Source organism: Hemitrygon akajei, chromosome 19 (genome assembly GCF_048418815.1).
Source record: "Hemitrygon akajei chromosome 19, sHemAka1.3, whole genome shotgun sequence".
Lineage (NCBI taxonomy): Eukaryota > Metazoa > Chordata > Chondrichthyes > Myliobatiformes > Dasyatidae > Hemitrygon > Hemitrygon akajei.
In genome coordinates, this window is record NC_133142.1 from 61,434,899 (window position 1) to 61,454,783 (window position 19,885).

The 19,885-nt window shown below is 42.7% G+C and overlaps 1 protein-coding gene across 1 annotated transcript in view; it reads right to left on the reverse strand.

The window, feature by feature from the left end:
* plxnd1 (plexin D1) overlaps positions 1 to 18,624 on the reverse strand; it is a 162,427-nt gene extending 143,803 nt beyond the window's left edge. Inside the window, exon 1 of the mRNA XM_073072614.1 lies at positions 16,662 to 18,624. Within this exon, the coding sequence (XP_072928715.1) occupies positions 16,662 to 17,876 (1,215 nt within the window). The 5' untranslated portion in view covers positions 17,877 to 18,624. The remainder of the gene's footprint in view (positions 1 to 16,661) is intronic.
* Between the last annotated feature and the right edge of the window lie 1,261 nt (positions 18,625 to 19,885).

Genomic DNA, 19,885 nt, shown 5'->3' on the forward strand with positions numbered 1-19,885 from the left:
GGGGGCCAGATGAGGTCATGAAAAGAAAGTAATGGTATAGAGAGGGATGGTTATCAGGTTAGAGGGATCAATGTTCATGCAATCAGGTTGAATAAAAAATGCCAACAGATTCACATGTAAATGGCAGTGTCAACTGGAAGGGCTGCTTAGGGCCCTGAAGGGTGGTGAGGGAGGAGATGTAGGGGCAAGTGTAACACTTAGCACGTTGCAGGGATTAAAAGCCTAGAGGGTGTCAATGGGGAGGAACAAGTGGACAAGGGAGAGATTACTGCAAAGAAGGGAGAGGAGGGGATGGGAAGATGTGCATGGCAGTGGGATCCAATTGGAGATGGAGCATAAGATTACAGTGGAGACAAGTGCACAGGAAAAACGCAGGACTGTGGTAGTGAGTCTAGGTGAGCATATGATCGAGGAGATGGAGAACAGCAAAGATCAGACAGGGAGAGCAATGAGAGAGTATCTCATGGAACTCCTGTCGAAGAGAAGAGAAAACCTTCTTCAAGATAGGCATTCCTCGAAGAGACTTTGCAGTGGAACAGCAAAATAGAGACAGATTACTGGAATCTGGAGCAACACACAAAAGAGCCAGAAGAATTCACAGAACACAATAGGTAGTGACGGGCACATGGCTGTGACCACAAGTCTCGGGCTCCCCACTTCCTTCAGTGTGTTGCTCCAGATTTCAGCATCTTGTGTCTCAACTTGTCTTCACCAGTCCTTTTTTCATAGATATTGACTGTCCCACTGAGTTTCTCCAACATTTTGTCTGTTGCTCATTATTTGAATGGTGATAGATGGAGAAAAGTGCAAAAAGGAATTTAAGAAGCATTAGTATGCTGACTATTATGGAAAGTTGCTTTGACTTCAGGTACACAACATCTTGCCACAAGCATATAAGCTACTGGTAAAACCACGCTTACAGGATAGACTGTCAGTTTGGCCTCCTTACATAGAAAAGAATCCACTTGCGTTAGAGAGAGTGCATTGAAGTTTCAATGGACACATTTGTGGGATGACAGTAGTGTCATATGTGGACAGATTAAGTCCATTGGTCTGGTATTCACTAGAGTTGGAAAGAATAAGTGTGAATAATAATAATAAAACATACTAAATTCTAACAGGACCAGATATGCTGAATGCAGCAAAGGTGTTTAGGAAAGGTAAGGGGTCTGAGTTAAGGGTCATATTTCAAGATAAAGGAATCCATATAGAACGGAAATGAGGAGAAATGTCTTCACCCAGATGTGGTGAACCCTTCCTCAGAAGGCTGTAGAGGACCTGTTGCTGAATATATTTAAGAAATGAATAGATTTCTATTCACAAAGGCATCAAGGGGACAAAGGCATAAAGGGAGAGAGGGGGATATGGCATTTAGATAGGTCATAGTCATTGTCAGGCAGAGTGGCATAAACTGCTCCTATTCCAATACCAATACCCAGAACCCATTTCAATACCAACCTAATTTTACTTCACTTTCATGGCTTTAGTTGCTCTGTTCTGAACCCCCTCTCCCCATCCCTACCCCTAGAACTCTATCAATCCCAATCAAACCACTCTCTCCTCATTGTTAGACCACAAGACCAATAGACATGGAAGCAGAATAAGGCCATTCAGCCCATCAAGAATGCTCAACCATTTGATCATGGCTGATTTATTATCCCTTTCAATCCCATTCTCCTGCCTCCTCCCTGTAATCTTTGATGCACTTACTAATCAAGAACTTATCAATCTCCACTGACTTGGCTTCCACAGTTATCTGTGGCAATTAATTACATAGATTCACCACCCTCTGGCTAAAAGGATGTCCTTGCATTCTGAGGCTATGCCCTCTGGTCCTAGACTCTCCCACTATTGGAAGCATCCACATCTAGGCATTTCAATATTCAATAGGTATTTTTCTAAACTCTTGCAAGAACAGGCCACGAGCCATCAATGCTGCTCACGCATTAACCATTTCATTCCTGGGATCATTCTCATGGGAAGTTGTTGGAATCAATTGTTAGGGATGAGATTACAGAGTACCTGGAGGCACATCACAAGATAGGCCAAATCAGCATGGTTTCCTGAAAAGAAAATCCTGCTTGACAAACCTACTGCAATTCTTTGACAAAATTACAAGCAGGGTAGACAAAGGAGATGTAGTAGATGTGGTATACTTGGATTTTCAGAAGGCCTTTGACAAGGTGCTGCACAAGAGGCTGCTAAGAAAGATAAGAGCCCATGGAATTATAGGAGAGTTACTAGCACGGATGGAGCATTGGCTGGTCGGCAGAAAACAGATAGTGGGAATATAGGGATCCTATTCTGGCTGGCTGTCGGTTACCAGTGGAATTCCACAGGGGTTGGTGTTGGGACCGCTGCTTTTCACAACATATGTCAATGATTTGGACTACGATATTACTGGATTTGTGGCTAAATTTGCTGATGATACAAAGATAGTTGGAGAAGCAGGTTGTGTTGAGGAAACAGAGAGACTGAAATAGTTTAGGGGAATAGGCAAAGAAGTGGCAAATGAAACACAATGTTGGAAAGTGTATGGTCATGCACTTGGGTGGAAGAAATAAAACGGGCAAACTATCATTTAGATGGAGAGAGAATTCAAACTGCAGAGATGCAACTGAACTTGGGAGATACCCTAAAGGTTAACCTCCAGGTTGAGTCGGTTGTGAAGAAGGCAATTGCGATGTTGGAATTCATTTCTAGAGATACAGAATATAAGAGGAGAGATGTGATGTTGAGGCTCTATAAAGCATTCATGAGACCACACTTGGAGTATTGTGTGCAGTTTTGGGCTCCTTATTTTAGAAAGGATATACTGACATTCAGAGAAGATTCATAAGAATGATTCCAGGAATGAAAGGGTTACCATTTGAGGAATGTCTGGCAGCTCTTGGGCTGTATTCCCTGGAGTTCAGGAAAATGAGGGGGGGGGGATGTCATAGAAACATTCCGAATGTTTTCCGCCAGAACAAGTTAGATGTGGCAAAGTTATATACCATGGTAGATGATTCTAGGACAAGAGGGCATGAATTCAGAATTGAAGGACGTCCATTTAGAACTGAGATGCGGAGAAATTACTTAGTCAGAGGGTGGTAAATCTGTGGAATTTGTTGCCACTAGCAGCTGTGAGGCCAAGTCACTGGGTGTATTTAAGGCAGAGATAGATAGGTTCTTGATTAACCAGGGCATCAAAGGGTATGAGGTGAAAGCAGGGGAGTGGGGATGACTGGAAGAATTGGATCAGCCCATGACTGAATGGCAAAGCAGGCTTGATGGGCTGAATGGTCTACTTCTGCTCCTATATTTTATGATCTTATGAACTTCTTCTGGGCCTTCTCCAATGCCAGCACATCTTTTCTTAGACATGGTGCCCAAAACTGCTCAGAATACTCCAAATGTGGTCTGACTAATGCCTCAGCATTACATCCTTACTTTTATATTCTACTACTCTACCAAAGTGCATGACCATACACTTATCTTCACTGTATTCCTTCTGCTTCTTCTTTGCCAATTCAACTAATCTGTCCAGGTCCTTTTGCAGACTTCCTGTTTCCTCAACACTACCTGCTACTCCACCAGGCACAAGGACAGTTTCCAACCCATTGTTATTAATCTATAAATAAATTCCATAGTGCAATTTGACACCTCTTGACCTTACAAAACACATACAGTCGGCCCTCCTTATCCGCGAGGGATTGGTTCCAGGACCCCTCGCGGATACCAAAATTCGCAGATGCTCAAGTCCCATATTCACCCTGGCTTAATGCGGTGGCCCTTAGGACCCTGCGGAACCCCAGACCTAATTTAGCCAGTATCATTGCTGTGGACATTAGGACCCAGCTGCAGAGCTCTGAATCTGCAGTGCTTCTGTTCACAAAAATAATCATGATCACGATTGAAAATAAAGTGGAAATAATAAAGTGATTGGAAAAAGGTGAAATGCCATCAGTCATTGGAAAAGTGTTAGGCTATGTTGGTTAACGATCGGAACAATTTTAAAGGATAAAGTGTGAAAGCTACAATTATTACTAAGCAACACAGTGGTTTATTTACTGGGTTTTGGGTTTTTGATCCTCCACATCAACCAGGCACAGTGGAGAGCGCACTCGGGAGCAGTCTGTCACTAGATTGAATTCGGGAACTTACCGGCACTGAAACATACGTTCTTAAGTGTTTTATATGCATAGAAAGGTAAAATATATACTATATACTAAGACAAACAGTTGACTAGCTGACGCTAAATAGTTCTGGATGTACCTGTTCCGACTTACTTAGTAAGAGAACTTCCAATTTTTTTCGATCCCGATCCAAGATAACCCACGCACATCCTCCCAATATTTTAAATCATCTCTAGATTACTGAAAATACCTAATACAATGTAAATGCTATGTAAAATAGTTGTTACACTGCATTGATAAGGGAATCATGATAAGAAAAAAAAGTCTGTACATGCTCAAAAACAAATGCTGGAAGAGAACATCTGGGCTTTCACAATTCACGGTTGGTTGAATTCACGGATAAGGAGGGCCGACTGTACCTGGTTACAACCTTGTACCTTATTGTCTACCTGAACTGTACTTCCATCTGCACTGTTACTGTTTTACTGTGTACCTCACATTGCAATGTAGTGAATTCATCTGTATGTACAGTGTGCAAGACATGTTTTTCCTCCGTACCCCATTGTACATGGACAGTAATAAACCAATTTACACCTCATGCCCCCTTTAAATCATTCCCCTTAAACCCATATACTCCAGTTTTAGACTTCCCTACCCTGGGAAAAAGATTGAAACAATTAACCTGATCTATACCCCTCGCCTCTCACATTTTTTTTCATACCATTATTTGGTCACTCTTTAGCCTCCCATTCTCCAAAGTAAAAAGCCCAATATATCCAGTCTATCCTAATAACACAAAGCCCTGCAGCCACAGCAACGTATGTCTGCATCTTTCTGTTCTACAACTCTCCGGGACCCAGGGAATGTGCAAGTCCAGCCACAATACTATGGTTTTCAGTAGTATCACGTTTTATAAATACCTTCCCAACTAAGCTCCTTGCACTAAGGTGATCCCAGTCAATACTGGGAATGTTAAAATCCCCAAAAACTTCAACTCCTTTGCTTATCCACCGTTCTGTTCTTCCAGCTTATAACTGGTCTCACTCTGTCCCATTGCCATATGTAAACTAATGTGTTCTGTTTTCTTCCCATAGCCCTGTATTTCTCCAAATCTACTTTGACTTTATTTTCCACAGCCTTGTACCAGGTCCAATCTATTCCCACTAGCCGACTGTCACCCACAGCTGATGCAAACAAAAATAAATCCCACCTTCCTTCCATAGACATGTATCAACTGAACTCCAATTCTGATGCCTGGTCTCTCCTAGTTTTAAATCAATTTCACTTCAACCTATAATTCCAATCTTTCCCCAGTAGTCTATCTCACTTTCACATTGTCTCATAATATTGTCCCAAATGCATCCCATTTTCTACTCGCCCAGCTACAACTATTTCAAACTAATCCATTTGTTCAGATCTCTCCCCATTACTTTTGCATCATTTATTTTCCAATCTGACATTATCCTTCATCTATCCCACTCTCACCTCACAAGTTTGCCTATGATATTAAATTAGGGGACTTGCTGATAGCGGGCTAAACAATGAATAACAGATAATCAGTTAGGGAGATGGGCTGAGGTGTGGCAAATAGATTGCAATTTAGATGGAATGGGCTGCTGGCGACAGTGGTGGCGGATACAATAGGGTCTTTTAAGAGACTCCTGGATAGGTACATAGAGCTTAGGAAAATAGAGGGCTATGGGTAACCTTGGATAATTTCTAAGTAAGACATGTTCAGTACAGCAATGAGGGTTGAAGGGCCTGTATTGTGCTGGAGGTTTTCTATGTTTCTATGAGTGTGAAGTGATGTATTTTGGACAATAATATAAGGGTAGGACCTAAACAGTGATTGGTAGGGCACTGACCAGTTTTGAGGAACAGAGGGACCTGGAAATACGCAGTTTGCTGAAAATAGTCACAGAAGTAGACAGGGAGGTGAGGAAGGCATTTAGCATGCTAGCCTTCATCAGTCAGGGCACTGTTTAGGAATAAAGATATTATGTTGCAAAATTAATATTATAAGACATCAGTGAGACTCATATGGAATTCTACGCACAGTTTTAGTAGCCCTGTTACAGGAAAAACATTGTCAAACAGGAAAGGGTGCAGAAGAGATTTATGAGGATGCTGCCTGGACTAGAGGGCCTGATTATAGGAAGAGGTTGGCCACACTGGACCTTTATTGCTTTAGAGTGCAGGAGAATGAGAGGTAACCTCATAGAAGTTTACAAAAACAGGAGAGTTGAAAAATGCATAGCCATAGTCTTTTCCCAATGATTGTGAAGTCCCAGACTAGAGTGTACAGATACAAGATAACAGAAAAGGAAATAGTTGGAATGGATACAATTGCAACATTTAAGAAGCATTTGGATAGGTACTGTACATGGAGGAAAAGGGTGTGGAAGGTCATAGGCTGAACATGGGCAGAAAAGATGCTGTGGTCAGCATGGGCCAGCTGAACCAAAAGGCCTGTTTCCATGCTGTATTACTCTATATCATCTGAGAACTATCCCCTCTGGATACCAATCATAATCTGATCAAACACTCATTGTACAGTTTAGTATGTATCTGATACCGCTGGCCTACTCTCAATCCCAAACTATTCCAAATGAGCCCTGTATGAGAGTTAGGGGGCAAAAGTTTAAGGGTAACACAAGGGGGAATTTCTTTACTCAGAGAGTGGTAGCTGTGTGGAACGAGCTTCCAGTAGAAGTGGTAGAGGCAGGTTCGTTATTGTCATTTAAAGTAAAGTTGGATAGGTATATGGACAGGAAAGGAATGGAGGGTTATGGGCTGAGTGCGGGCCAGTGGGAAAAGGTGAGAGTAAGCGTTCCACACGGACTAGAAGGGCTGAGTTGGCCTGTTTCTGTGTTGTAATCGTTATATGCTTAATCCAAATCCCATTCCACAATATCTTTCTTGCTGGTCCTTTTATATCAAGTGAGAGGAAGCAATTCTAACAATCACTGGGAGAGGCAAGGGTCAAGCTATATTAGATTTCTGTCAGAAGCAATAAGCAAGATTTGGTTGACAGACTAATAGCTTGCAAATATTTATCATAATATGACTAACTTTAGAGTTGTGCTTAAAAGCAAGAAATTCAAAACAGCCACTAAAAATTCCAGAGCTGGTTTCCGGTGATGTCATCACTGAGAATGGCAGCTTAAGTCACTAGCTCCTCCGGAAAAACGCGTATTAAGCCCCGTTAACTCATCAAATATAGTATTTTTTGAAAATATTTGAACTGATGAGGGGCAAGAATGGGGAAAAAGAATGGAAATAAAAAAGCGACACTGAGGAGCCTGCGGCCAAGAGGACTGCAGCAAGCAGCTCACCTACCCGACCGCGTGCTAGCAAGGCGGACATTGGGCCTTGTTCAGGCGAAGCAGCAAATATGATCGCAATTCTGAAAGAGATAAGCGAGTTCCAGAAAGATATAAAGCAGCAGCTACATGATATTAAGTCAGAGCTCGCCAACGTCAATCAAAAAATAGCGGTGGCAGAGACTCAAATTGAGCAGGTGGAAGATCACGTTCAAAACGTGCTACGGATCATGAGTAAGACAATAAAAATATTAAATCACCAAGAAGGTAAACTGCTTGACCTGGAGGGAAGATTACGGCAGAAAAATATCAGAATATACAACGTTCCCGAAGGAGTGGAGGGCTTGTCTATGACGCAGTTTGTTGAAAAGTTGCTGCGGGACACGCTGGAGCTTCCCTCAATTATGGAGCTGGAAATTGAGAGAGCGCATTGTGTGCTCATCCCAAAGCCTACCCGAGATAGAGCAGATAAGCCACGCTCAATAATAATTAAATTCCTTCGGTACAGTACCAAGGCAGAGATTCTACGAAGGGCCTGGGGTAAGAAGAGGGTGTTTTTAGACGATAAATTAATATATTTTGACCAAGATTACCCCCCCCCCACTGTGGTCCTGCAGAAACGTAAAGAATACTCTGAGGTAAAGCGAATACTAAAGCAAGAAAGGATTAGATTTCAAACTCCGTACCCTGCTAAACTTTGAGTGTTTTATGAAGACGGGACGTGGTTGTACCAGACAGTTGAAGAGGCGACTACAGACATGAAGGCCAGAGGGTTGCCCATCAGCGTGATCAAACTGAGGGAAAGCCTGGCAGAGGAATTATCCCACTCTGCTTGGGAAATAGTGCGAGAATCGAGAAGGCAGGAGACGGGAGGAGGCCGAGAGAAGTATATCAGGAAGAGACCGGGAGGTTTCCAAAGACAGACCTCACCTCATCCCAAAGAGCCATAAGGTTTGGGGGGGGGGGGGCGGGGGGTGTGTGTGTGAGTGTGTGTGTGTGTGTGTGTGTGTGTGTGTGTGTGTGTGTGTGTGTGTGTGTGTGTGTGTGTGTGTGTGTGTGTGTGTGTGTCTATATATATATATATATATATATATATATATATATATATATATAGGAGGAGGAGTACACAGGGAAATCTCTTCTGTGTAATGGATTTGTTCACTGACTTTTATGAATACTGCAATGGGAGCCCTCAACTCTCAAGTAGGAGGGGATATCCCCCACAGCTAGCTCAACACAGGGTCATCTACTAGAGACCTTAGCCTTGGAATCACACATTCATTTCCATTTTTGTTATTATTTGCATTTCTTGGTTCTTATTTGTTCAGGGAGTAGATTGATTAAGTTTTATTCTGCTAATTTCAATGATACATTGACAGATAAATACAGATGGCTAAGGACAAAGTAAAATTCATTTCTTTGAATGTCAATGGGCTATGAAATCCAATCAAACGTAATAGAATTTTATCCAAAATGAAAAAACAACAAGCCCATGTAGTATATTTACAGGAAACTCATTTAAGTGATAATCAGCATAGAAAACTAAAGAGAATGGGCTTCACTAACTTGTTTTTCTCCTCATATAAATCAGGACATAGGAGAGGAGTTGCTATTCTTATCTCAAGTAAGCTAAATTTTGAAAAAGCATTCAAAATGGGAGATAGAGGGCAGATATATTCTGGTAAGAGGGAATACAGACAGAAATTCAGTTACTCTATTGAATATATACGCACCCCCAGGAAGTGATATTGGTTTCTTTCAGAAAATTACTGATATTATGGTAGAAGAAACAGAAGGTCTCCTGATATGTGGGGGAGACTTAAATTTACAATTACAACCAAACTTAGACTCTTCCAATAGAAAAATGAAACAAAATCCTTACATAAGAAAGTTAATACACTTTTTGAGGATGTTGGTTTAATTGATATATGGAGGGACCTTTCCCCCGACAGAAAGGATTACACTCATTATTCTGCTCCCCATTCTGTATATACAAGAATAGGTTATTTCATAACATTTGGAAAAGACAAAGACAAAATAAACACCTGTGGAATTGGGACAATAGATGTAAGTGACCATGCACCTATATACTTATCTGTTGATTTTGACCTACAACCAAAGAATACTATTTGGAAACTAAATTCAAGTCTACTCAATGATCCGTTCTTTAAGGAACAAATTTTAAAAGAAATTGGTGTCTACTTAGAATTTAATGATGGTTTCACCTCCCATTTTATGGGATACTCTGAAGGCTGTCTTAAGAGGGAAAATTATAGCGATATCTTCATATAAGAAAAAAATAAGGAATAAAACATTAGAGGAATTACAAAATAGGCTGAAGGAACTAGAGAAAAAATACAAATTGAATTTGGTACAGGATACATTAGGGGAAATTTAAAAAATTAGGAATGAAATTAATAGTTTGGCTACACAAGAAATCAGGAAAAATTTAATGTTTCTGAAACAGAGACATTATGAAAATGGATCAAAATCTATGAAAATACCGGTGTGTAAATTGAAAAAAAAAATAGCAGAAAATACAATTCATAGAATTAGGGACCTAAGAACGAAAATGATAAAAAAATAAGCTAAGTGAAATTCAAAAAGCTTTTGAAGTGTTTTACAAAACTCTATATTCCTAAGTTCCAGGGGGAAGCATAACCCAAAATGACACCTTCTTGAATTCTCTAGAGTTACCCACTTCAAGCGAAGAACAAAATAGAACGATGACTGCTGACGTAACTGAAGTTGAATTAAAAGCTACAATTAGTAGGCTTAAATTAAGCAAGTCACCAGGATCAGATGGGTATACGGCAGAGTGGTACAAAGAATTTAAAAATAAGTTAATTCCTGTTTTACTCTCCACACTGAACTGGGCTCTAAAAAAGGCACAAATGCCACCCAATTGGAAGGAAGTGATAATCTCAGCTATACCAAAAGAAGGCAAGGATAAAATGGAATGCGGGTCATTTAGACCAATATCCGTTCTTAATGTAGATTATAGATTATTTACCTCCATCATGGCCAAACGATTAGAGGAGTTTCTACCCATACTGATACGTAACGATCAGACAGGTTTTATACGACAACGCCAAACACATGACAATATACGAAGGACACAACATTATGGATCATATACAAAAAAATAAAATTGAAGCAATAGTGATAAGCGTGGACGCCGAAAAGGCATTTGATTGGGTTAATTGGAATTTTCTTTACAGAGTTTTACATAGATTTGGTTTCCAAGACACAATTATTAAAACTATACAGACGCTATATGACAACCCTACTGCCAGGATTAAAATCAATGGATATTTATCAAATTTTCTTACCCTAGAAAGGGGGCACGAGACAGGGTTGTGCATGGTCACCGCTACTCTTCGCATTATATCTGGAACCATTAGCTCAATACATCAGACAAAATGAAGATATATGTGGAATTACTATTAAAGGGACAGAACATAAATTGACTTGTTACGCGGATGACATTTCGATCTACCTCAAGAATGGTTGAAAAGAGATAAATATTTAATGAATACACTGTTGGTGGCTGGTAAAAAGACTCTTACTAGGAAATGGTTAATACAGGAGAGCCCAACTTTAAATACATGAGTGGAAATTACAATGGACATTTACAAAATGGAGAAGGTAACAGCATCTGTTAATCATAAGCTGGAACAATTTGATTCATACTGGGAAAACTGGTTTAACTACATAATGCCTCATAGGCCTGATTTTATTCTCACAAATCAATGAATATGTTGTAAAAAAAAGATCACTCCCTACTTGTACATAGTTTTTTCCTTTTGCTTGTTTTTCTTTCCGCTCTTTTCTATAAGTGTATACCTCAGATAAATACTTTGTGGAGATTTGTGACATATATGATTATATGATATATATGTACAATGTCTGAAATACATCTTATGAAAATGTTTGTTTGATGATGAACTTCAATAAAAAAATAACTTACAAAAAAAAAATTCCAGAGCTAAGCAAGCTTAACTTCCTCGTATTGATTCAATCTACAATAAACTAGGAAAACTTGTCAGTCTAACATAACAGTAGAACAATGGAATGAATACAATCATTTCTACAAATTTAAATAGGTACTCCCCAACCATAAGGTCTTTACTTTATGAAATAAAAACAATCTTTGATTAAAATAGTGAAACTTGCAGACCCTGCAAAAAAGGAATTGGAGGTGATAGAACAAGTAGAAAGGGGCAGTAAAAGTGAATTTAATTTTAAAAATTGCAAAGAACATCAAAACCAACACCAACTGTTTTTATAACTGTATTAGTTGTGGGTGATCAGAAACATTCTGGGTCCTTAAAAATGGATGATGCTGATATTGTAAAGGAAAGTAAAGAGACACTTGGACACATTGAATTATGTTCATCAAAGCTAACCGTGCAAAAATAGGACAATGGTCCAGACATGCGAAGAACCAATGCTGATGAAAGGCATGATCTCACAAGTCCCAAAACACTAAAGACTAAAAGGAATTTGCCCAGGGCTTTGAAAAAGTGGTGATAGCACTATAAATGTTTTCATTATAACTTACAAAAACCACTCATTTCAGATTTATTTGTCACATGTACGTTCAAACATGCAGTGAGTATCTCAATACTGTACCCATGACTGTGTGGCTTGGCATAGCTCAAAAACCATACAGGGGTGTCAAACTCATTTTAGGTCACTGGCCGGATTGAGCAAAATGGAACGCAGCTTTCGTTGCCTCCGTTTTTTCAGCCTGCTCTCATGTGTCTCAGCCTCTGCTATAACTACAAAGTGTTTCACTTTACAAATTCCGTTTCTTATGAAGAAGACTGCCGAGCAAGACTGCCGAATAAACACTAAAAACCCTGAAAACTTGGTACCTGAATAAACTCAGCATTAGCCATATCATACGCCATAGGCGCTTCAATTACTGGGGCCAGCTTTAATAGTAATTAGATATTATCTCGCTGGCCAAAGATAATTCCACCGCGGGCCGGATTTGGCCCGCGGGCCTTGAGTTTGACATATATGATCTATAAGTTTGCTGATGATACAACCATTGCTGGTAGAATCTCAGAAGGAGATGACAGGGCGTACAGGAGTGAGATATGCCGACTAGTGGAGTGATGTCACAGCAACAACCTGGCACTCAACACAAGACAAAAGAGCTGACTGTGGACTTCAGGAAGGGCAAGATGAAGGAACACATACCAATCCTCAGAGGGATCAAAAGTGGAAAGAGTGAGCAGTTTCAAGGTCCTGGGTGTCAGGATCTCTGAGGACCTAACCTAGTCCCAACATATCGATGGAACTATAAACAGGGCAAGACAGCAACTATATACTTCATTAGGAGTTTGAAGAGATTTGCTATGTTAACAAAAACACCCAAAAACTTCTATAGAGAATTCTATGTCGAGAATTCTGATAGGCTGCATCACTGTCTGGTATGGGGGGGGGGGGGGGGGAGCCTACTGCACAGGACCGAAAGAAGCTGCAGAGGGTTGTAAATTTGCTCGGCTCCATCTTGGGTACTAGCCTACAAAGTACCCAGGACATCTTCAAGGAGTGGTGTCTCAGAAAGGATCCCCAGCACACAGGGCATGCCCTTTTCTCATTGTTACCATAAGGTAGGAGGTACAGAAGCCTGAAGGCACACACTCAGCGATTCAGGAACAGCTTCTTCCCCTCTGCCATCCAATTCCTAAACAGACATTGAACCCATGAACAATACCTCACTTTCTAAATATATATTATTTCTGTTTTTGCGCAAATTTTAATCTAGTCAATACACATATACTGTAATTGATTTATTTTTACTTTTTTTCTTCTATATTGTGTATTGCATTGAACTGCTGCTAAGTTAACAAATTTCACAACACATGCCAGTGATAATAAACCTGATTCTGATTCTGAAATGTGTCGTTTGTGTTAACACCCAACACATTCTCCCCCTAGTGTCACTGCACTTTCGGCACCAACAGATCATGTCTACAATACCCGGCAGAACAAAACAGAATACTCCTCTCACTCACATACACATTAACCCAGTCAGTCCTAACACATTGTCTATGCCAATAGAGGTGTTTACCAAAACTTGCAATATCTCTGTAAGGTAATGCTGCAAACTGGCACAGTCCAGGCTGGCTGAGGGATGCACTGAGGGTGCAGCCAACACAAAGTCTCTGTGGGAAAGTTTAGGCTCCTTCCACTACTGAACACAGAGAGGCTGAGCTGGTGAGGAAGCTCCTCAAACACTTAAATGCTATCACCCCAGATGGCCATATGACTGAAAATGGTTCTACAATTTTGAAAAACAGTAAGTTAACATGACTGAATTTAAGGACGATGAATCTAAAAGTTTTGTATAATTTGTTCGTTTGTACATTTTTATTATAAAAAAGTCTATTTTTGAAAAAAAAATTACAAAGCTGAGAGAAGGTAGGCAGAGAGTGAATTAGACAAAGTTAGGGTGGGTGAGGTGAAGAGCAGCAAATATACAAGGCTCTCAGACTGATTGGTTTGGCCAATGAGAATGCAATGACGAATTAGTTGTGCAGTTCCATTAGTTTTGTGAAGGGGCCCCAGTTACAGAATATTAGTCAGTTCTTGCTCTGCTCCATCCCTCTATTTCTTTACACTGACTATCCCTTTCGATTTTTCAGCCCAAAACATTGACGATCTACCTCCTTCTATAGATGCTGCCTGGCCTGCTTTGATGCTGCAGATCTTTATGTGTTTAAACCCAGTTCTGATGGAAGCATTTAAAATCATGAAATGGCATAGACAGACAGTATCTTTTTTCCAGGGTCAAAATACCGGTATCTAATACTAGAGGGCATGTATTTAAGGTGAGAGGGGTAATTTCAAAGAAGATGTACACTACTATAATTTTAGGTAATCCTCCCCTCTGGTAGTATTTTTCCCCTTCCAATCCTCCTCTGGCCATCCCATTTTTGTCCCCTTTTCCACCTCCAAAGCATAGAATGCCACATTATCCTTCTTCACTCTATCTTCCAACTATACACACAGCTCTACCAAGGGGTCCCCTGTCTGCCTTCCTGATCTGGGTCGAGTTCCTTCTGCCAGTTACCTCTCCCAAATAGTTGCCATTATCACCTTTAGTTATCAGAGACTAGTCTTTTGTGTTCCTGCTCTTCTCCCTCCAGTAACTAACCTTCACTCTCCCATCACTGCATCTGCCTCTCATTTGTTGAACTTTTCGTTTCTCATTCACCTACCATTGTACCCCACTCCAACCAGCCCTCCCAAACTTGGTGCAAACTGCCTGTCACCTCAGGGATGTTGCATCAACGCTTCCAAGGGTCCTGCCGTCTGCTGTATACTTTGCTCTTACATTTGACCTCCCAAAGTGGAAACATCATTCATATCTGGATTAATTCCATCATTTCTACTCCAAATGAATCTATATCCTGCTGAATTCTTTGACAACCTTCTTCACTACTGACAATTTCACAAATTTTCAGTGCATCTGCAAATAGTCTATTTTTTTTCATTCAAATCATCAATATATATCACAAACAACAGAGATCCCAGCACTGATCCTTGCAGAACATCACTGGTCACAGATCTCTTGTCAGAACAACACCCCTCCAGCACAACCTCTGCCAAGCCACTTATAAATCCAATCAATCAAGTCACTGTGGATCTCATGTACTTTAAACCTCTGGATCTGACTTCCATGAGGGACCTTGCAAATGCTTTTCTAAAGTTCATGTGGACAACATCCACTCTTTATCCTCAGCAATCATCTTTTTTACCTCCTTGAAAAAACTAAATTAAATAAAGGACTTCCTCTACAAAGGCATGCTTACTGGTAACTCCAAACTTTTCTAGATGTGAGTGATTTATTACCCGAAGAATCTTGTCCAATAATCTCCCTACCATAGATGAAAAACTCATTGGCCTGTAATTTCCCTTCTTAAACAAAGGAACAACATTGACAATTCTCCAGTCAATGGGCACATCGAATGTCCAACAAGGAGAAAAAGATCTTAGTCAAGGCCCCAGCAAATTCTTTCCTTACTTCATGTACCTTCCGTCAAGCTCTGCCACACATAACAAATTCTGCTCCATCTCGCCCTTGGTTCTGAGTCCCATTCAGTTTTGGGGAAGTTAAGATCATCCACTATAAATCCATGTTGCTATTACATCTTTCCATAATGTTCCCATACATCTGTTTCCCATCTCCTGCCGGCTTTAGGGAGACCATTAGAAAGACTGCACCTTTCTTAGTCCTGGCCACTCATATTGCCTCAGTAGATGAGCCTTCCAAGATATCCTCTCTGAACACAATTCTCCCTGATCAGTATTGCAATTTCCCTACCTCTTCCAAATTCCTCTCCATCTTGTTTGAAATATCACAACCCTAGAATGTTGAGAGACCTATGCTGCTAAGTTTCAGTACTGATTACAATATTGTAGTTCTGTGGACTAATAGGGGAAGTGCCAGTGTGTCAGTAAATGACACCCCTCATCATTTTCCTGATGACTGACAGCAGGCAGATTGGGTGGTAGTAAGCTGGATCGGATTTGTCCTCCTTTTGTAAGAAGGACCTGAGCGGTTTTTCACATTACTGATTAGCTACTGGTGCTCTAACTGTATTTGAACAGGTTGGCTGGAGAGACACTGCTTGTTCTGAAGTGCAAGTCTCTAGCTGAGAGCTGACTAGTCCTGTAGCCTTTGCTGAACTCAGTGCCCTCAGCCATTCTGTGATATCATGTGGAGCTGGTTTGAGATTAGTTCCTGTGGTGGCGTGAGAATTTCAAGAGGGCGCGGAGATGGATTACCCACCGGGCACTCTGGCTAAAGACAACTACAAGTTTAGCACTGAGATACTGGGCCTTGCCATTGTGGTGTGTGGGCACAGTATTCCAGTTGCCTGGCTTGTTTCCACTCCATTCCATTTTATCACAACACTAGGGCCACACTGCATTGTGGATGGCTTCTCAGATGCACCTTTCAGAAGCTCCACTCTTCTATAGGGTCACTTGTTAACACATGATTTTGGTCAATGAGAAATATTTAGAGTTATCAGAGAAGGGTGAGAAGTAGAAATCCATGAATAAACAAAAAAATACTGTGCCCCACACCGATTCCTCAACAGTGAGCAGTTATCATTCACGCCCTGAGGGCCTACATGCTGGGCTGCTCATCTGTCTCCCACTAACATGCAAACTCCAGAACCCCAACTACACTCACTGTGATATTACGCTGGATGCAGGCTGGTCCACTCCCTTGGATCACGCTGTCCAGCACGGTCACCTCCTGGCTGTTCTTCTCCTCAAAGCACTTGCGGCGGGCGTTCCTCATGCTCTGCTCGATGTGGGCGAAGTTGAAGATGCAAAGGGCAGAGAGCTGTCTGCCGTCCTCGGGTCTGTCGAACAGACCGTAGAGGTCGGGCCCTGGGCCTGGCCACACTGACAGCAAACGTCCGTAGAGGATGGGGCCCGAGCTGCAGCGCAGCCCAATTTGGATGTAGGACTCTGTCAGCTTGCGGCTTTCGGTGAGCCCCGAGCCCCGGGTCCCAGTTAGTTTGCGGCTTTCGGTGAGCCCTGAGCCCCGAGTCCCGGTGCAGATGCGTGCCAGCAGGCTGCGGGCACGGCCGCCCTTGGCACTGGAGTCAGCGTCGTTGTTGAATGCCAGGTAGGTATAGTTTCGGTAATTGAAGGCCCGGACAAAGTTGAGCCGGTTCCTAGCCTTGGCCTCGGCTTTGATCTTGAAGACGTTGTCCTCAGACGCGCTGATGTCGTAGGTGAAGAGACGGGAGAGTTGCCGCCGGTCCAGGGCGCGGATGGCGATCTCCGGCGTGTTCTCGAAGCGCAGGTCTTCGCGGCTGCTGTTCGTGGGGAAGTAACGCGTGCCCAGGCCTGTGTAGGTGGCAGCCACCAGGAGGCGGCTGCCTGATTTCTCGTCCAAGCCCGGCAGCACCAGACCCACGGTGGAGGCCTGCGGGTGGTTGGCTGCCACATACAGCATGCTGGGGAAGATTAGGTTGGTGCTGGAGTGGGGAGGGAAGAGCACTGCCTGCTGGCTGACGTTGGCCAGGTCCCGTAGCTGGCAGAATCCCTGGTGCACGGAGCCACACACCACCAGCAGGCCTTGGCTGGGGTCAGCCAACAACAACTTGTTGTAGCAGTCGGTGAGGCTGCGCGGATGGACACAACTGACGTTGAAGAGCTGCGGGGCATGGCACAGGGCACTGTCCAGCTCGGGTCCCGTCCTCAGCTGGGCCTCCAGCTCCAGTCCTGGACCCAGCTGGTACACGGCATTCACTGCCCCCAAATACACCCGGGATTCCAAAACCACCAGGTTGTTGGTTGGGCTAGCACTTCGGAAATGCTGGCACACTTTCATGGGCAGTGCCAGGGGCGACAACAGCAACAGAGGCAGCAACACTCCATCTGGGAGACCCATCCTGCTCACACCGACTACCACCCCCTGACAACTGGAGACCTCCCCGAAACTTCGTGTCCCCAACCTCACCTAATCCACAAACTCAACGGACTGCTGCTTCTCAGAGGTCCGATACTTTGGTTCCGGACGTTGCTCGGGCGGCTGTGCCAAGTGTCCAACCGGTCCTTGAATTCCCTCCCGCCCAGTCGGTCTTCATCAATCGCCCCTCTACCCCTTCCGGTTCTTCAAAGTGCTGGGATCCCCTACATCTCCCTCCTGGTGCGGTACTCTCCCTCTCCTACCCACCTACCCCTCTCCCGAAGCGATACTCTCTCTTCCTCCTCTCCCGGTGCGGGACTCTCTCCTCTTTCTCCCGATGCGGGAAACACTCTCCCGGAGTGGATTTCCCCCTTTCTCTTCTCCCCGTATGGGATTCTCCCTCTCTCTCTCTCGGTCCGTGCTGTGTCTTTCCGACCGTATACCGCTCCCTCCTCCTGCTCTCTCTCCAAGCCCACAGGAAGTCTGTTTCCTGTCAGTCCTCTCACAACGGAGGCAACGACGAAACGCCGCTCCGATACACACTAAGTCTAAGCATTAGCGGAGATACCACGGATCTCAGTCGCAGCACCGCACTGGCGGTGAAGCTCCTTCACTGAGCGCTCCCTCATTGCCCGCTACCTGTAGTAAAGGATAAGTCTATCTGTTTCACATCTGTCAGAGACGTAAATGGGCTCCGATCCATTGGGTCCGCCGCACCAACAACCACCCATTAAATCAACCCCTCAGTTAATCTCCCCTCGTCCCCGAATAACTCCCAGCAGACTCTTAACACTGGGGGTGATTTACAGCAGCAGATTAAACTACCAACCCGATCATTTTTGGGATGTTTGGGAGAAGACAGGAGCACCCAAAGGAAACACACGTCATGGGAAGAATGTGTAAACTGTGTTGGAGGAAACAGCTCTACTATTTGAGTCTGGAATGAGTAGGTGGTGGAAGCAGGAAGAGTAACAACATTAAAGAGGCATCTGGACAGATACTTGAATGAGTAGCAAATGAAAAGATATAGAATTAATGCAAACAAGTGGGATTAGACATAGAAAGGCATGATGGTTGGCATACACTCAGTGGGCCAAAGGGCCAGCTCCCAAGCTGTACGACTGTGATTCTGTGACTGAGAAAGAATTGGCCAATGCAGCAAGTAATTATTATGTTCAGTTTTGATCATCCTGCTGTAGAAAATAAGTTATTAAGCTAGAAAGAGTGCAGAAAAGATTCATGAGATTATTGCTGGGACTTGAGGGGTGAGTTATGGACAGAAGTTGGGCAGGTTGGGAATTTTTTTCTTGAAGATTCAGAGAATGAGGGATGATATTATAGAGGCGTACAGAATCATGAGGCATAGATATGGTGAATGTGCAGTTTTTTCTTCCCCCAGGGTTGGAGAATCAAGAACTAGAGGGCACAGATTTAAGGTGAGAAGATAGATGTTTAATAGGAACCCAAGGGACAACCTTTTAACCCAGAGGATGAACCGTATATTGAAGAAGTGGTTGAGGCAGGTTCGTTAACGACCTTCAGAAGTAATTTGGATGAATATATGGAGAGGAATGATTTAGAGGAATATGGGCCAAATGCAAGAAAATGGCTTAGATAGGAATCTTGGTTGGCATGGGCAATTGGATCAAAGGGTCTATTTCCATGCACTATGACTTCATGTTAATTGAAGATTAAGCCTTGATTTTATTGAAATAGAAAATTCTGAGAAAGTTAACTGGTAGAATGGTGAGAAGGTGATTACCCAAGGGGAAGTGGTATTGAGCTAAGGGCCTTAGTTTTAGAACAAGGAATCACCCATTCTGGGTGGAGGTGAGGGGCAATTACTTCTCTGGGAGAATTGTGAACCTTTGTAATTCTCTTCTGCATGGAATTGTGGAGACAGAGTCAAAGTGCAGAACTGACAGAGATTTAAGGAACCGCAAGTGGTCTGTGAAGAGTGAGGAAATGACACTGAAGCTGAAAATGGACCA